The 19305-nt window shown below is 35.7% G+C and overlaps 1 protein-coding gene across 1 annotated transcript; it reads right to left on the minus strand.

Annotated features, from left to right (window-relative positions):
* Nucleotides 1-15272: 15272 nt before the first annotated feature.
* Nucleotides 15273-16714, minus strand: LOC146929985 (uncharacterized). Its single transcript, XM_085707452.1, has 2 exons — nucleotides 15366-16714; nucleotides 15273-15312 (listed from the first exon to the last, which is right to left on the minus strand). The coding sequence occupies exons 1-2, from the start codon at nucleotides 16712-16714 to the stop codon at nucleotides 15273-15275; spliced, it is 1389 nt and encodes a 462-aa protein (XP_085563578.1).
* Between the last annotated feature and the right edge of the window lie 2591 nt (nucleotides 16715-19305).

The raw sequence follows: 19305 nt of genomic DNA on the forward strand, positions 1-19305 counted from the left end.
TAAGTAAGTAAACCCACTTAAGACGTACAAACTACAGGACCAACTTGTTGTGGACAAGTTTGGGGCGAGTTGTAAAATCTTTTTCAAATATAGAAACTCATCCGGTGGTTCTGTGGTACCATTACAAATTCAGTTTTGGAAATGATAAAATCTTTTTAGTCATGTATCTATTCGTTCCAAGAACCCGAATACCAGAGCTTAAGAAAATTTCTACAAGAAAATTCTAGAACACGTATCGTTATCATTTAACAAGAGGCGGCACTTGGAAGTATGCACATGTTATGGAAACAACAATGTTCGTATGAAGCCAATATCATACAGGATACACAGAATTGTGTAAGAGTATTCGACGTAAGTGCAAATGGAATTGCTAGAAAGTTTCAAGAGCATGTGAACCACAATGTTGGTTATTAGATTGTCAGATGAAGTGGCCAGTTGATTTCAAATGTCAATGACTCGTGCGCTAGTTTACGAAGTTTTCCTTAAAAGAAAAATTAATGAGCAAGCATTGTTATGATTAAGCAAAATATAGTATGCGAGAATGCGAAGGTGCAAGATTAGGTGTTCAAGAAAGGTATGTCCAAGTGCTAGATGAGTTTGTCAAGGAATTCGAGTTTGATCGGAAACAAGTTCAAGTATCATATGCATACTCCAGCAGGTAAATCCAACCAGCAAAAACGCAAGGTTTAGCCCCAAGACAAGTATAGGATTGTGACGTTGGTTGCAACATGAAAGATCTTGAGAATAGTTCAAGAAGTAAGTATTCAAGTGGTTAGCAGAAATGTGAAGTTTCATTCGCTCTAACAGATTAGAGTAAGGGTTTAAGCCAACCAGTGGGAATCAGAGTAGCGCCATGGAAGTTAGTATGAAAGAATATTCGATTGGTAACACAAGTTTAACAAGAATGCATCATAAGACAAGCGAGGAGTTCTTGAAGTGATAAGTAAGGATGGATGCTTATTCAATTAGTGATGGCTAAGGTAAAAGTTTTAAGTATGTGTCTTCACCTAAGTAAAATGAGAAAGACAGGAGTTGTCATATATGAATTAGTCAGGATGCATGAACGATGATAATGGAAAACATGTAAGATTCAGAATGTTACCTTTCATGACTCAAGTAAAGAATTGAAGCATCAAGAATGATGATCGGTTTTCAGAAAAGGTATTAACGCTCAAGCGATAATCGAATGAGATGATGTGAAGAATCAAGATTAATGTTCCGAAGAAGAAGAAGAAGAACAAGTTAATGTCGAGAGATCCAAGGGTTTCCTATGGATATGTAAACGGTTTTGCGAGTATGTATATCGGTTTAAAAAGGGAAGAACCCATCTTCGAATGTTGAGCATGATAACAAGAAAGGAGATGCAACTCTTGAGTTTTATGCAATGAGCTTCATGCCTTTGTATACAATACTGTTGAGTGAAAACGATACTTGTTAAGAAATGTTAAAGTATGATTTATAAATTTTAAAGTTAAGATTGGTATTATGGAACTTGGGAACGATGCTTATTTTTAAACTCATGGAATTATACATTTTCGAAACTCATGAGATACGTCGTAAGTAAGTAAGTAAGTAAGTAAGTAAACCCACTTAAGACGTACAAACTACAGGACCAACTTGTTGTGGACAAGTTTGGGGCGAGTTGTAAAATCTTTTTCAAATATAGAAACTCATCCGGTGGTTCTGTGGTACCATTACAAATTCAGTTTTGGAAATGATAAAATCTTTTTAGTCATGTATCTATTCGTTCCAAGAACCCGAATACCAGAGCTTAAGAAAATTTCTACAAGAAAATTCTAGAACACGTATCGTTATCATTTAACAAGAGGCGGCACTTGGAAGTATGCACATGTTATGGAAACAACAATGTTCGTATGAAGCCAATATCATACAGGATACACAGAATTGTGTAAGAGTATTCGACGTAAGTGCAAATGGAATTGCTAGAAAGTTTCAAGAGCATGTGAACCACAATGTTGGTTATTAGATTGTCAGATGAAGTGGCCAGTTGATTTCAAATGTCAATGACTCGTGCGCTAGTTTACGAAGTTTTCCTTAAAAGAAAAATTAATGAGCAAGCATTGTTATGATTAAGCAAAATATAGTATGCGAGAATGCGAAGGTGCAAGATTAGGTGTTCAAGAAAGGTATGTCCAAGTGCTAGATGAGTTTGTCAAGGAATTCGAGTTTGATCGGAAACAAGTTCAAGTATCATATGCATACCCCAGCAGGTAAATCCAACCAGCAAAAACGCAAGGTTTAGCCCCAAGACAAGTATAGGATTGTGACGTTGGTTGCAACATGAAAGATCTTGAGAATAGTTCAAGAAGTAAGTATTCAAGTGGTTAGCAGAAATGTGAAGTTTCATTCGCTCTAACAGATTAGAGTAAGGGTTTAAGCCAACCAGTGGGAATCAGAGTAGCGCCATGGAAGTTAGTATGAAAGAATATTCGATTGGTAACACAAGTTTAACAAGAATGCATCATAAGACAAGCGAGGAGTTCTTGAAGTGATAAGTAAGGATGGATGCTTATTCAATTAGTGATGGCTAAGGTAAAAGTTTTAAGTATGTGTCTTCACCTAAGTAAAATGAGAAAGACAGGAGTTGTCATATATGAATTAGTCAGGATGCATGAACGATGATAATGGAAAACATGTAAGATTCAGAATGTTACCTTTCATGACTCAAGTAAAGAATTGAAGCATCAAGAATGATGATCGGTTTTCAGAAAAGGTATTAACGCTCAAGCGATAATCGAATGAGATGATGTGAAGAATCAAGATTAATGTTCCGAAGAAGAAGAAGAAGAACAAGTTAATGTCGAGAGATCCAAGGGTTTCCTATGGATATGTAAACGGTTTTGCGAGTATGTATATCGGTTTAAAAAGGGAAGAACCCATCTTCGAATGTTGAGCATGATAACAAGAAAGGAGATGCAACTCTTGAGTTTTATGCAATGAGCTTCATGCCTTTGTATACAATACTGTTGAGTGAAAACGATACTTGTTAAGAAATGTTAAAGTATGATTTATAAATTTTAAAGTTAAGATTGGTATTATGGAACTTGGGAACGATGCTTATTTTTAAACTCATGGAATTATACATTTTCGAAACTCATGAGATACGTCGTAAGTAAGTAAGTAAGTAAGTAAGTAAACCCACTTAAGACGTACAAACTACAGGACCAACTTGTTGTGGACAAGTTTGGGGCGAGTTGTAAAATCTTTTTCAAATATAGAAACTCATCCGGTGGTTCTGTGGTACCATTACAAATTCAGTTTTGGAAATGATAAAATCTTTTTAGTCATGTATCTATTCGTTCCAAGAACCCGAATACCAGAGCTTAAGAAAATTTCTACAAGAAAATTCTAGAACACGTATCGTTATCATTTAACAAGAGGCGGCACTTGGAAGTATGCACATGTTATGGAAACAACAATGTTCGTATGAAGCCAATATCATACAGGATACACAGAATTGTGTAAGAGTATTCGACGTAAGTGCAAATGGAATTGCTAGAAAGTTTCAAGAGCATGTGAACCACAATGTTGGTTATTAGATTGTCAGATGAAGTGGCCAGTTGATTTCAAATGTCAATGACTCGTGCGCTAGTTTACGAAGTTTTCCTTAAAAGAAAAATTAACGAGCAAGCATTGTTATGATTAAGCAAAATATAGTATGCGAGAATGCGAAGGTGCAAGATTAGGTGTTCAAGAAAGGTATGTCCAAGTGCTAGATGAGTTTGTCAAGGAATTCGAGTTTGATCGGAAACAAGTTCAAGTATCATATGCATACCCCAGCAGGTAAATCCAACCAGCAAAAACGCAAGGTTTAGCCCCAAGACAAGTATAGGATTGTGACGTTGGTTGCAACATGAAAGATCTTGAGAATAGTTCAAGAAGTAAGTATTCAAGTGGTTAGCAGAAATGTGAAGTTTCATTCGCTCTAACAGATTAGAGTAAGGGTTTAAGCCAACCGGTGGGAATCAGAGTAGCGCCATGGAAGTTAGTATGAAAGAATATTCGATTGGTAACACAAGTTTAACAAGAATGCATCATAAGACAAGCGAGGAGTTCTTGAAGTGATAAGTAAGGATGGATGCTTATTCAATTAGTGATGGCTAAGGTAAAAGTTTTAAGTATGTGTCTTCACCTAAGTAAAATGAGAAAGACAGGAGTTGCCATATATGAATTAGTCAGGATGCATGAACGATGATAATGGAAAACATGTAAGATTCAGAATGTTACCTTTCATGACTCAAGTAAAGAATTGAAGCATCAAGAATGATGATCGGTTTTCAGAAAAGGTATTAACGCTCAAGCGATAATCGAATGAGATGATGTGAAGAATCAAGATTAATGTTCCGAAGAAGAAGAAGAAGAACAAGTTAATGTCGAGAGATCCAAGGGTTTCCTATGGATATGTAAACGGTTTTGCGAGTATGTATATCGGTTTAAAAAGGGAAGAACCCATCTTCGAATGTTGAGCATGATAACAAGAAAGGAGATGCAACTCTTGAGTTTTATGCAATGAGCTTCATGCCTTTGTATACAATACTGTTGAGTGAAAACGATACTTGTTAAGAAATGTTAAAGTATGATTTATAAATTTTAAAGTTAAGATTGGTATTATGGAACTTGGGAACGATGCTTATTTTTAAACTCATGGAATTATACATTTTCGAAACTCATGAGATACGTCGTAAGTAAGTAAGTAAGTAAGTAAGTAAGTAAACCCACTTAAGACGTACAAACTACAAGACCAACTTGTTGTGGACAAGTTTGGGGCGAGTTGTAAAATCTTTTTCAAATATAGAAACTCGTCCGGTGGTTCTGTGGTACCATTACAAATTCAGTTTTGGAAATGATAAAATCTTTTTAGTCATGTATCTATTCGTTCCAAGAACCCGAATACCAGAGCTTAAGAAAATTTCTACAAGAAAGATTCTAGAACACGTATCGTTATCATTTAACAAGAGGCGGCACTTGGAAGTATGCACATGTTATGGAAACGACAATGTTCGTATGAAGCCAATATCATACAGGATACATGGAATTGTGTAAGAGTATTCGACGTAAGTGCAAATGGAATTGCTAGAAAGTTTCAAGAGCATGTGAACCACAATGTTGGTTATTAGATTGTCAGATGAAGTGGCCAGTTGATTTCACTTTTTCATGTCAAGCTACGTGAGTTACCCATTAGTTCGGGTGTGATAAGATGCAATGAGATTGCAATGAAATCGGAAGATTTCCTAAGGCTCTGAAAAGAAATAAGTGAATCGTGGATTCGTTTATATGAGTAATGCAAGTAAGAGGCATGTGTCACAAGGTACAATAAGTAAAATGATTTATGAATTATGTAGTCATGATAAGATGTAAGTATGAGAGATGTTTTAAAGTTACAAGTAAGCACTGCAGGGCAAACCTGGTTTCCATTAGGATTCCAGTTGAAAGGCAAATCCTGAGTGTTCATGTTCATGATAGGATACCTTTATGAATGGTTTATATTAAGCGGTAAGATACGAGACCAAGACAATAAGTTTATGTGCAGCAAGGTAAGTTCCAAATCATGATATACTAAGATAACGCTGAGTTGGAGTGATAGTAAGATCAGGAAGGCTATGTTCGGTTACATGTGGGTTAAGAAACAAGATGAGGACATAATACGACGAACCCTTTGAATATGTATGATTAGAATATGTATGGCTTAGACCATATATGTTAAGATTTTGTCATGAGGATTGGTAGTCGAACTCTAAATTTCGAGGACGAAATTTTTTTAAGGGGGTAGGATGTAATATCCCGCCTGTCAGTATCGGTATATTACCCGTTAATCGTGCTAGAGGAAATAATTCATGGAAAGTAAGATAATTGTTAATATTTATTATGTGATATCAGCTTATACGGGAAAAGTATCAGAGTTGTTTTTAACACGTTTGAGGCAGGGCCATAATGGTAATTGCACGGGAAAGGATATTTATTTGGTGTTTGGCCAAAACATCTCATTTTCACTTGTCCTTTCTCTCTCTATGTTGGCAAGAGATTTCTCTTCCTTCTCTCTTCTCTTCTCTCACGCCACTCTCTCTTCCTCTCCACCAAATCTTCCAAACCTTCTTCCTCCCTTGACAAGTGAATTCACCTTATTCCCTTTTGATTTCTTAAACTCAAGGAAGCTTAGGATTTGCTTGATTCTTCTATTTTCCCCTCTCAATAATGGACTCAAGGTTAGGGTTTGGATTTGAACAAGAAGCTAAGGTCTTGGTAGTTGATTGGAGCTTATGTTGAACATATTTCATGGGATTGGAAAGTAAGCAAGAAACAATTATGGAATGAGTGGAAGCTTTGGAGTCACCTTGAAGGCAAGAGTTAGGGTTTGTTTGTTGGTAAGTTCAAGATGATTCAAGTGATGGTTTCTTCTTGGTTAAGGTATCTTAATTTGCAAGAAAGAATGACAAGATTGTAAGTTATGAGTCGAGAATGAAAGTGGATCAAGCTAGGGTTTGGTTGCTTGGAACTTGGAGATGTCTCAAGAAACTTACTAGGTGAGTTCCATAGATAGAATACCCACCTATGGGATCATGTAATTTAACTTGCAATGTAAGAATGAATTCTAGGGTTTTATTTAGTGTTATGTTGCCCTTTCCATTGTTATGGTTTCTATACTTGTAAATGCTTGCTTCAAGACTGTTTTTCAGGTTTCCTATTATAACTAGAGATGCCATATGCTTTGGGACGCTTAGTGATGATGGTTTTTGGCTTAAAACATCAATTATGCAGGTGCTGTTCTGCACCAACTGGCCACGACGACTATGGAGCTCGCCACTGCGAGCACGAAGGGCGGGAAGGCGAGTGAACAGTGGCTGCTGCCCTGTTTTCTCGTCTTGCCTTTCTATCATGCTCCGGTGCGGCTTTCACTCACGTAAACTTTTAAAAATGTAAATCCTTCATAACTAATCCCCAAGGCATAGGTTTTCCAAGTAAAACTCTTGTAAGGTGAAGCAAGTATTTAACATGGTAGTAAAGCATAACATACGAGAGAATCATGTCATGAATCGGGTAGCAAGTTATTCGTTAAGCAAGGGAAAACTAGAGCCTCGACATAGTTGTCGGGAACTAGCTAGTTAGCAAGAATACTTAGAAAGATAAGACGCGAAGTTATTCTCTTCGCACATGATTAAGAATAAGATAGCAAGCACGTTAAGTTTTGGTTTGATTGGTTAATCTCTCCACCATGATTAAGAATTTACAAGCATGAACAAGTATGTATTTACCGCTAATCAGATCGATCAAGGTTCCGAGGTAAACATGTATGCATGATTAGGTTTAACCTAAATAAACGGCGAGACCATGACAAGTAATATGTAGGTGGCATGTCTCTTGCTATCCACATCAGGGGGATAAAAGGGGTTCTCATTATGAGAACGATTCAAGCCATAAGGGACCCGCATGTCACCTAGCACGCAAGACTAAGTTTATAACCGCATGTCGGTGTTCGTGTCTCTTGTTATCCACGTCAGGGGGATACGAGAGGTTCTCGACTCAAGGGGAACGGTTCAAGCCACAAGGGACCTGCACGACACCGAGGGAGTCCGATGTATGTACATCGGTCATGATGGGATTGTACTCGGGGTTACTCCACCCGGGGCTCTCCGCAAAATGAACCAAGATAATAATTGTTTGTTCAACGCTAACATAATAATGAATGAACTTACGTACGATCATGTAGTTTATGATATGATTATGTCATGACATGCAAGAATGATTACATGCATGAATAACTTCAAGAACAAGAGCATTAGATGCTATAAGACAAGTGCAAGTCATGAATAGAGCAAGTAATGAACATGATACCGATGACGATCTTAGGTTTCCCCTAATCATCCGGTTTAGAATTGTGCCATGATCATGATATGTTTAGGCCTCGATACGTAGAGCGTATTCTTGGCAATGCGGCCTTAGATTTTTTTCCCTCGACCGCCATGACACGTATAGGAAGTGAAGCCTATAACAAGTGAGATGAACCTATGACGGGTCTAGCATGCACTACCGTCTAGGAAAGCATGACCACACACGTATAATCAACCGCCAGGTTGTATTGTAGACACGTGGTGACCGTAGGTTTCCCCTGAGGTTACCTATAGCCTAGAATTTAGGGGAACTCACTGAGACATTATGCCTCATCCCAATCCTTATTTGTTTCAGATAAACAGGTTGGATGTCAAGCTAGTAGTTGAATGGATGTTTCAACAAGTGATCGTTCGTACCCGCAGCAGGATGTGATGGATTTCAAGGACGTATTTTATTATACTTTAGAAAAGATGAGTAGTATATCTTTGTATGAACGCATGTTGTTGTAAATAATATTCATTCAAAATTTTATTGTTGTATATTTTTTAATGTATCCAGTACTAAACTTAACGCACGTGTTAGACTTTCTAGATACCTCTGGTATGGGTGTTACAGACACTAGCATGTAACTCTGACATATTTATACTGTTCATTCTAACGGACAATCTAGGGATGGAGCGTTGTTAGGTTGTGATAATTGAATTAACGGACTCAAAACCTTTGATGATTATAGGTTCACCTAAGGGATTAAGGAATTATAATCAGAAAAGAGGGCTTAGGATCAAGGGATTGACCTAATCTATTTTGTTAATTTGTCGTTAACTTTATAGCGTTCGTAGACTTAAGAAACAGGTTGCTAATATGAGCGATGAGCAGATGAATCGAATGACCTAGTCACCTCTCCATATCATTTCTCAAACCAATTTTACTTGAACCATTTTATTTTAACTTGCAAATTAGACCAATTGCCTCAGTGCACCCCCCATTTTACATAGATTAAATGCGAGATGTGATCTTCATGAGGCGAATCATCAGGGTACAGATTGTGAAGGGCTGAAAGAGCTTATCAACATCGATTACAATACTCAACTTCAAAATGTTTTAGATGATTTCTTGATATTAAATCAAGTTTCATTTGAGAAATTTGAAGTTCAGTGTGGTGATCTTGTTGGGAAAGCGAATGAATGTGAGAAGCAGCTGGTTGAGATGGAGACTGGGTGTAATGTTGTGGTAGAAGAAAATGCACAAATGAAAAGTGTTGGTATCTACCTGAAGTCTCAACCAACGAGATTGGAAGAAACCATTCCTTTGCAAGGGTACATCTATTCTTCTTTAAGGTGGGATAACTCAAATGCCAAATGTCTAGCAGTTGGATCATGGGAGCATCTGCTACTTTATATGAAGTTCATGAAATTCCTACGAAACAAGAGGAAAAAGAAGGGTGATATATTATTTCTGTCATATTTGCCACCCTAACAGACCAGGCGTCAAGCTTAATGACGTAAAAGAAAGCGCTTGATGGGAGGCAACCCATCATATTTTCTAATTTCGTTTATTTGGCTGGTATTTCTTTTAAAAAATAAAAAAGTAAAAAAAAATGTGTGTGACTGCAGCTAGTGTTATGAATTCTGTATTCCCCTGTGTTTTGTAATTGCATCTGCACTTGTTTATTATTAATGAATTTGCTTTTTTCTTGAATTTTACCAGTCTAGTAGCATTTGTTCTTCAATGGTTTATCAAAAGTTCAAGGAGGTAGAGCTTGCATGAGGTTCCTTTGTTGAAGTGTACGACAGTGTGAATTTTGACAACTTCCATAAACCTCAGCCAGTAAGTTCCAAAGCCAAATCTTTGCTTTTCAATTTTCACAAAATATGAGTGTTCCATGCTAATACTATTTCTGGGACTTGCGAATTTTCTTTATGTCAATTGGTTACATTACTTACACACTAAGGCAAAGTGCTTGTACCTTGAGCCATTGAAGCCTACCTGTTGCATTGAATTTTTCCCATTTTTAAGTTTGGGGTGAGGGATATAGAGAACATGAGTAAATAGATCACGTTGTCTCAATTCAAAAATGAAAAAAAATATATAAAGAAAAAAAAAAGTTCAATCAAGTTGATACAAAAAAAAAATCAACTCAAAATAATGTGTGTATATAGTTACGAAATAAATTGAGACAGAGACTTGTAAATTGAGTGATCCGGAAGTACTGTTGTGTTCTCTAGTTCTCAAATTTAAGCAAATTATTTCAGGTTGTGGTGTTCCAAATTGCCAAAGTAAGTAGGAAATGCTTAACTCCAATTTGTTATTTTAAGCCCACTTCCCAAATAATCCCACCTGTGACCTTAGCCCCGTTACACCCTGAAAGTCCTTAAAAGTGTGTATTGTAATGTAACTTTGATTGATGTTTAGAAGCTTTTCAAGTTTTGGTAATATAGTGATTAATATGTCGACTGTGTGAACCTTTTCAATGATGTTGCGTGAAGTTGAGGAATGAATGTTATGGCAAGAAAGTTAGCCCACTAATGCTAACTAAAAGATGAACTTTTGATTTACCATTGATGAGGTAGGTGCTATTTTACTGTTAAAGTCCATTTTTAAAGTAAGTTCATTGAGGACAAGTAACAATGCAAGTTTGGGGTTGTGATGACACTAGGTCATATATCACTTTTGTTATAGTTTTTATGTAATTTTAGTCGAGTTCAGGTGATAATGCATGAGTTATGAGCTACAGAAAGTGTATTCAAGTGCACAATCAAAGGAAACATCGTACTACGATTTTATGCATCATAGTACAATTTTGGAACGTCCTGAAGAACTTTTGTTACTGGAAAAATCGTAGTACGATCTTCAAGCATCGTACTACGATATGAAGGAGCGTCTGAGGGAGATCTTCAATTAATGAGGCATCGTACTACGATTTTAAGCATCGTAGTACGATTTTTGCGAATCAAAATTTTCCTTATAAAAGCCCAGCTGCACTCTGAACCAGGGGGTCGAAATTTTGGGAAAAGAAACTGACTTTTGGAGCTGGAGATCTGGAGAGAAGGTTGGAGACCATCAAAACTCATATCAGGTTACCAATTTCATGTAATGAATCCTTCTTTCATATTAGTTATTTATGCTTTAGCCACAAGTAGCTAGATCCTTTGTGATTAGGTCAAGGGATGATTCTGTTCTAGCTCATGTTTATGTAACCTGTAACTCTTAATCTTTATGAATGCCATTCTAGTTTATTCAGTATAAATTGTTCTTAATGCTTTTATGATTCTGACCCAATATAACTGATTTTAGAGTATATATGACTACTGACACTAGCATGTAATTCTGACATATTTATACTGTTCAATCTAACGGATAATCTAGGGATGGAGCATTGTTAGGTTGTGATAATTGAATTAACGGACTCAAAACCTTTGATGATTATAGGTTCACCTAAGGGATTAGGGAATTATAATCAGAAAAGAGGGCTTAGGATCAAGGGATTGACCTAAGCTATTTTGTTAATTTGTCGTTAACTTTATAGCTTTCGTAGACTTAAGAAACAGGTTGCTAATATGAGCGATGAGTAGATGAATCGAATGACCTAGTCACCTCTCCATATCGTTTCTCAAACCAATTTTACTTGAACCATTTTATTTTAACTTGCAAATCAAACCAATTGCCTCAGTGCACCCCCCATTTTACATAGATTAAATGCGAGATGTGATCTTCATGAGGCGAATCATCAGGGTACAGATTGTGAAGGGCTGAAAGAGCTTATCAACATCGATTACAATACTCAGCTTCAAAATGTTTTAGATGATTTCTTGATATTAAATCAAGTTTCATTTGAGAAATTTGAAGTTCAGTGTGGTGATCTTGTTGGGAAAGAGAATGAATGTGACAAGCAGCTGGTTGAGATGGAGACTGAGTGTAATGTTGTGGTAGAAGAAAATGCACAAATGAAGAGTGTTGGTCTCTACCTGAAGTCTCAACCAACGAGATTAGAAGAAACCATTCCTTTGCAAGGGTACATCTATTCTTCTTTAGGGTGGGATAACTCAAATGCCAAAAGTCTAGCAGTTGGATCATGGGAGCATCTGCTACTTTATATGAAGTTCATGGAATTCCTACCAAACAAGAGGAAGAATAAGGGTGATATATTCTTTCTGTCATATTTGCCACCCTAACAGACCAGGCGTCAAGCTTAATGACGTAAAAGAAAGCGCTTGATGGGAGGCAACCCATCATATTTTCTAATTTCGTTTATTTGGCTGGTATTTCTTTTAAAAAATAAAAAATAAAAAAAATGTGTGTGACTGCTGCTAGTGTTATGAATTATGTATTCCCCTGTGTTTTGTAATTGCATCTGCACTTGTTTATTATTAATGAATTTGCTTTTTTTTTTAATTTTACCAGTCTAGTAGCATTTGTTCTTCAATGGTTTATCAAAAGTTCAAGGAGGTAGAGCTTGCATGAGGTTCCTTTGTTGAAGTGTACGACAGTTTGAATTTTGACAACTTCCATAAACTTCAGCCAGTAAGTTCCAAAGCCAAATCTTTGTTTTTCAATTTTCACAAAATATGAGTGTTCCATGCTAATACTATTTCTGGGACTTGCGAATTTTCTTTATGTCAATTGGTTACGTTACTTACAGACTAAGGCAAAGTGCTTGTACCTTGAGCCTTTGAAGCCTACCTGTTGCATTGAATTTTTCCCATTTTTAAGCCAATTTTGAGCCAATAGGTTAGACCCCGTTGTTTCGGTGACAAACCATATTACATGCCTAGAGACCTTAGGATTTTAACCCAATTTTTGGATTTAGGCAATTATTATGTGTTTGCAAAAGTCTAAGTTTGGGGTTGCTAATGGGATAGCAACATTTTAAGTTTGGGGTGAGGGATATAGAGAACATGAGTAAATAGATCACGTTGTCTCAATTCAAAAATGAAAAAAAAAATATAAAGAAAAAAAAATTCAATCAAGTTGATACAAAAAAAAAAAATCAACTCAAAATAATGTGTGTATATAGTTACGAAATAAATTGAGACAGAGACTTGTAAATTGAGTGATCCGGAAGTACTGTTGTGTTCTCTAGTTCTCAAATTTAAGCAAATTATTTCAGGTTGTGGTGTTCCAAATTGCCAAAGTAAGTAGGAAATGCTTAACTCCAATTTGTTATTTTAAGCCTACTTCCCAAATAATCCCACCTGTGACCTTAGCCCCGTTACACCCTGAAAGTCCTTAAAAGTGTGTATTGTAATGTAACTTTGATTGATGTTTAGAAGCTTTTCAAGTTTTGGTAATATAGTGATTAGTATGTCGACTGTGTGAACCTTTTCAATGATGTTGCGTGAAGTTGTGGAATGAATGTTATGGCAAGAAAGTTAGACCACTAATGCTAACTAAAAGGTGAACTTTTGATTTACCATTGATGAGGCAGGTGCTATTTTACTGTTAAAGTCCATTTTTAAAGTAAGTTCATTGAGGACAAGTAACGATGCAAGTTTGGGGTTGTGATGACACTAGGTCATATATCACTTTTGTTATAGTTTTTATGTAATTTTAGTCGAGTTCAGGTGATAATGCATGAGTTATGAGCTACAGAAAGTGTATTCAAGGGCACAATCAAAGGAAGCATCGTACTACGATTTTATGCATCATAATACGATTTTGGAACGTCCTGAAGAACTTTTGTAACTGGAAAAATCGTAGTACGATCTTCCAGCATCGTACTACGATATGAAGGAGCGTCTGAGGGAGATCTGCAATTAATGAGGCATCGTACTACGATTTTAAGCATCGTAGTACGATTTTTGCGAATCAAAATTTTCCTTATAAAAGCCCAGCTGCACTCTGAACCAGGGGGTCGAAATTTTGGGAAAAGAAACTGACTTTTGGAGCTGGAGATCTGGAGAGAAGGTTGGAGACCATCAAAACTCATATCAGGTTACCAATTTCATGTAATGAATCCTTCTTTCATATTAGTTATTTATGCTTTAGCCACAAGTAGCTAGATCCTTTGTGATTAGGTTAAGGGATGATTCTGTTCTAGCTCATGTTTATGTAACCTGTAACTCTTAATCTTTATGAATGCCATTCTAGTTTATTCAGTATAAATTGTTCTTAATGCTTTTATGATTCTGACCCAATATAACTGATTTTAGAGTATATATGACTGCTGACACTAGCATGTAATTCTGACATATTTATACTGTTCAATCTAACGGATAATCTAGGGATGGAGCATTGTTAGGTTGTGATAATTGAATTAACGGACTCAAAACCTTTGATGATTATAGGTTCACCTAAGGGATTAGGGAATTATAATCAGAAAAGAGGGCTTAGGATCAAGGGAATGACCTAGTCACCTCTCCATATCGTTTCTCAAACCAATTTTACTTGAACCATTTTATTTTAACTTGCAAATCAAACCAATTGCCTCAGTGCACCCCCCATTTTACATACATCCTTAATAATAATTACATTCCCGAGTAGAAGTTGAAACAGTCCCTGTGGATACGAATCTTATAAATTTTATTACTTCGATATTAGTTAGTACACTTGCTAATTTTCCATCAATAGGTAAATGTGATTGCTACGTACATGGAAAAACTTCACTAACAAAATATCTATTAGCATTCATTTATGTATAACTAGGTATTCAACCCGTGCGTTGCACGAGTTTGATTATAATGTATATTTTTTTTTTTTGATAAGGCCAAGAGAAAGGTTAGGCATCCGGGAGAGACTGAAGCATCCCAAATAGGTTGGGATGCTTCATACACCCCCATTCTCCACCGCCTTTCAAATACGTAAATTTTATTAAAAAAAGGGAAAAAATTTACAATGAGGGGGGACTAAGCCAATACCCTCTAAAGAAAAATAAATATTTACAGAAAACTAGAAACAGAAATAGCTAAGGAAATCTGTCGTTCGGCATCCCATATCTGTCCCTATCAAAATCCGCTCCCAAAGAGGGAGGCAAAGAGTGAACCACAAAGTGTCTTGCAAATCATTCCCCAAGGCTGCTAGGCTATTGTGAACCATTGTTGTCTGGACCGCACTAGAGGAATCCCCCTGAAATTCCAATAAATATTCATTTAAACGGTGGGTGGGGCCCCTGAGAGCGGGTTTTGTATGCAGCCTTTTGCACATTCTTTTTTTTCTGTGACTTTGAAGTTACCGCAGTAAAAGGTACCTCATTATTAACAGCAGCCTTCGCTAACCAATCTTGCATAAAATTTAAGTCTTTTTGTAGCACCGGATGTATTGGAGCACCCTCCGGAGCCACAATGCTATTGACATTTAAGGCTTTCTCATGGATGGGAGATAGAATATGTCCATGATTTTCTGCTACATCATATCTAACAATTTCATCGGACACATTCTCAAGTTGCATGCTAAATGTATTATTAATAATAACCGGAATATGAGAAGTATCAGTTACCACCGGTGTCGGAATTGATGATGAAATATCCTCTGAATGATTAACGGAAACATCCCCCTGGACTGAAGATGTTGCTGCACCGAGCCTTGCTGCTCCCTCTGCGACCTCAAGGGTAATCTGGAGTGGAATATCTTTATTCATAGATTCTTGCTGCACTGCTTCTGTTTCCATTTCCAATGTTACGGTATCTGTTTCCTTCTCCAAAGATGCGGTTTCATTCATTGGAGTTGGAGTTGATGTCGATATATCCTCTGTATGCCCGTGACCATGATCAAGAGACGTTGCTGCACCTTGTGCTGACCCCTGTGCGGCTTCAAGGGCAATTTGGAGTGGAGTTGCCGTGTTCATAGATTCATGCTGCTCCGTTTCTATTTCCATCTCCAATGTTGCTGATTCTGTAGCGTTATTAATAGTTGCGGTTGTTGTTTCCTTTTCCAATGTTGTGTTGTCAAGGACATGGGTAGGAACATTTGTTATCTCATCAACAATAATTGGTACTGCAGTACCAAAGGCAGCTGAAGACCCGATTCCAGAGGGGTTGTCTTTAGTTGGAACCCATGTAGCCTTCTGAACTGGGACTTGTTTCTTCCCTTGAGCTATTTGCTCCTTAGATGTATTTGTTTCCTTCCTAGGGTACAGCCGTCGACAAGCGGTTACATCATGTCCTATACTTTGACAGTGAGTACAGAAATACGGCATCCATTCATAAGACACTGCCAACCTAAAAGCAAACCCTTCCCTTTCAACAACAATTTCGTGAAAGATTTTGCGAGATAAATCCATGTCCACCAAAATGCGTGCATAGTGACCGAACAAGCGCTTGGTCGTCGCCTTGTCAATCAAAAGAGGGGTGCCCACCGCACTTGCAATCTCACGAAGCGTACGCTCCATCCAATACTCCTGAGGCAATTCGAGTAAACGGATCCACACTTGTGCATGTGTGTTTCGCTGAGTATGCATGTTAAAGTCCATTGACCACTCAAATAGTCTAAGAACACCCAGCCTCAAGTTCATCGTTCCCGCAGCCCAAACAGTGCGCATATCCGTTTCATTGGAAAAGAAAAATTCATAGAATCCCCTTCCAAGAGAGAGCATGCTCCATGCCCCTCCTGTTTTCCAAAGCTTCTGTAGTTTTGTTTCAATTTCCCTTGTAGTATACAGTTTGTCTCCCTTGTTTAAAACAAGTCTTCCCCGCAAATTAATCTTGCAATAATTCATTCCTCGCTCATAGAAGTCCTGAGTAATCTTAATACCAAGCGTTTCTCCCCGAATCGTAGGTGTGGGCAGATCGTCGTTTGTTACAGCCTTGGTGGAGCCTGTCAGTGCTTGTGCAAACGAGACCGCAGAGGAAACCACCGGCGCCTGAGGTGTGACAACCCTCGCGGCAGAGGGAATTGGTGCTGGAACCATCATCTCAGCCTGCCAGTCGAACATGGCAGCTGAGATTGCAACAAAGACAAGGAGCAAGCACGATGTGGAATTCCACAAGGGGATTCAATTGACTGCTTTCACGTAACAATACTATGGAATTATGCTCAATTGGAAAGATTTAGACACAAACCCACCGAAAAAAAAAGTGGATTCAATAGCAACTGGCACACGTGAATGAATTCAACCCACCTGATTGATAACTAGCTTCAATCAAGTGATACAAACATGAAATGGAGAACGGTGCTGGGAAGAAACCCTGGCGGAGCCGCCAAGGCCTTTTCATTCACCAAAAAAAAAAATCCATTAAAAATCCGTATATTTTTTAAAGTAATTGAAAATAATAAATTTGATGGATCTCTATTTAATTATTTTTTAATTAAAAATAAAATAGATAATATTTTAAACTTGTTATTCTCTCGTATGAATAGAGTATAGAGTAGATTTGTATCAAAAAAAAAAGAGTATAGAGTAGATAAAAATTATTTTTGACATAAATAGTGTGTCATTCACCTCTATTAGAAATCAATAGAAATTAATAAAAATTTCTTTTAATATATTTTCTTAGTTTAGTTTATATCTTTTATTTTTGTTTACCTTTATTTTAATATATTTGTTGATTTTAGAAAGAAAAAATTATGAATTATAATAAGATATTATCAAATTTATATTCTACCTTGAGTCAATGAAATTATTTTATTTAAAGAAAAGAGAAGGAAATAACTCAATTTTAATAAATTAATAAATTAAATGACTCATTTTCATATTTACCATTCAAACACTACATGACAACATAGTTTTTAGATAAAAAAAAAGTAATAATTATTCATCTTCTCCTCTCTTTTACAAATAATTTATTTATTAAGATTTAATTTGAATAATTATAGTTTCATTATTTAATTTCAGCATATACGAAGGATGCATATTACATTTAGAATTTTGGTGCTAAATACAAAACAAATTTTTTATTAAAATAAAAAAGTTGAATTTAAAAAACATATGGTATGATTTTAGCACAATCTCTTCATTAGCTGGGACTATAATATGTGCAAATGAGACCCTATTTTTCCTTTAACCACCTTCATATATAAATTTTTCAACTCAATTGTAGTTAATCGTTTAAATTTATTTTTGTTGAATCCTTTTTCTCAATGAATTGTTTTAACTTTTTTTTTGTCAATGAATTTAACTTTATGTGCAATAAATTTAAAATTTTATTGTATAAATTCATTTATTGTTTTTCATAAGCTAATGCTACAAATGTGTAACTTGGATCATATCCTTTAGCCTTCTCTCTACCCATGTCTTCATTATATTACAATATCTTTGTTATTGTTTTTATACGAAAAAATGGTAGACACTTTTAGTCTTCACCTTTATAAACTAAAATACTGTTTTTATGTAAGATACAATCTTCCATATTCAATTGAAAATATTTGAATAAAGAAGAATTGAACTTTTACTTCATGTTCTATATTATTGATATTTACATAAAGACTCTAAGTTTAGACCACTTAAATATATTGTAGTTTTCATTTTTTAATATATTATACTTAATTCATAAATAGACGTCTCATTTATCCTCTTCTCCTTCAATTTTTTTTTATTCTCTTCTCCAAATTCACAAGAAAATAGACATGCCACATCATCACATCCTTCTTTCGTTTAGAATTCAAAGATAGATAGACAGAAACAAATATGAAGATGAATGGACATTCTCTAAGTCAAGTTACAACAATATCGTTTTTTTATGTTACAATCACAACAACCACATCAAATGATAGCAATTAGCATTTCACTAATATAAAGTTTATTCAAAATTTAAAACAATTAATTTAAATTTTATCTCTACAAAGTCTTATTAATTTTTTTTCTATATCATCTACAAATATAAAACAATTAAAATACAAATTCAACAAATTTCAAATTTAATGATGCAACTATTATAGTTAAAGACATATACTTACATGAGTTGCCATTTTCCAAATAGCAAGAATGCAAGAAACACAAAATAGAAGCCTTGGCTATCCTCTTCTCCTCATTCACATGAAAAAAATTGTCATATATATCCACATTAAACAATAAAAGAAAATATGTAATAGAGAAAGATAGAAAAGTAAGTCAACGAAAGTTATATCCACAATAAAGTACACTCAAGAAAGATAGATAGGTCTTTATCCTCCCACAAAAATCAATCAATAGTTCACAAATACATGAAAAGTAAGAAAGAGAGAGACAAAAACTACAATGCAAAATTAAAAAATATCACTTAAGAGTTGCTTGGAGAAAGGGATGATGACCCAATACCAAAATTTATACTACAACCTATTAATCTCAATGCACAAAATCACCTATTTATACACACAATTATCTTGAGAAGAACAATAAGACTCAATAAAAGTTGTAACTGATTAATTTATTAGTTAAATTTTGCATTGATAAAAGGAGTGATTGAATAGTCATAATTTAAATTTTTTGACAAATGAATTATCATAGTTAAAACTTATGAGTTAAGGAATATGAAAAAACATTAGTTAAAAAATAGAGGTGATAAAATATATTTTTCATATTTAATCTATTTTGTAGGAGTGATCAAG

The sequence above is a fragment of the Medicago sativa genome, chromosome 4 (assembly GCF_051527215.1).
Source record: "Medicago sativa cultivar Bolivia chromosome 4, Bolivia_mono, whole genome shotgun sequence".
NCBI classification, from domain to species: Eukaryota; Viridiplantae; Streptophyta; class Magnoliopsida; order Fabales; family Fabaceae; genus Medicago; species Medicago sativa.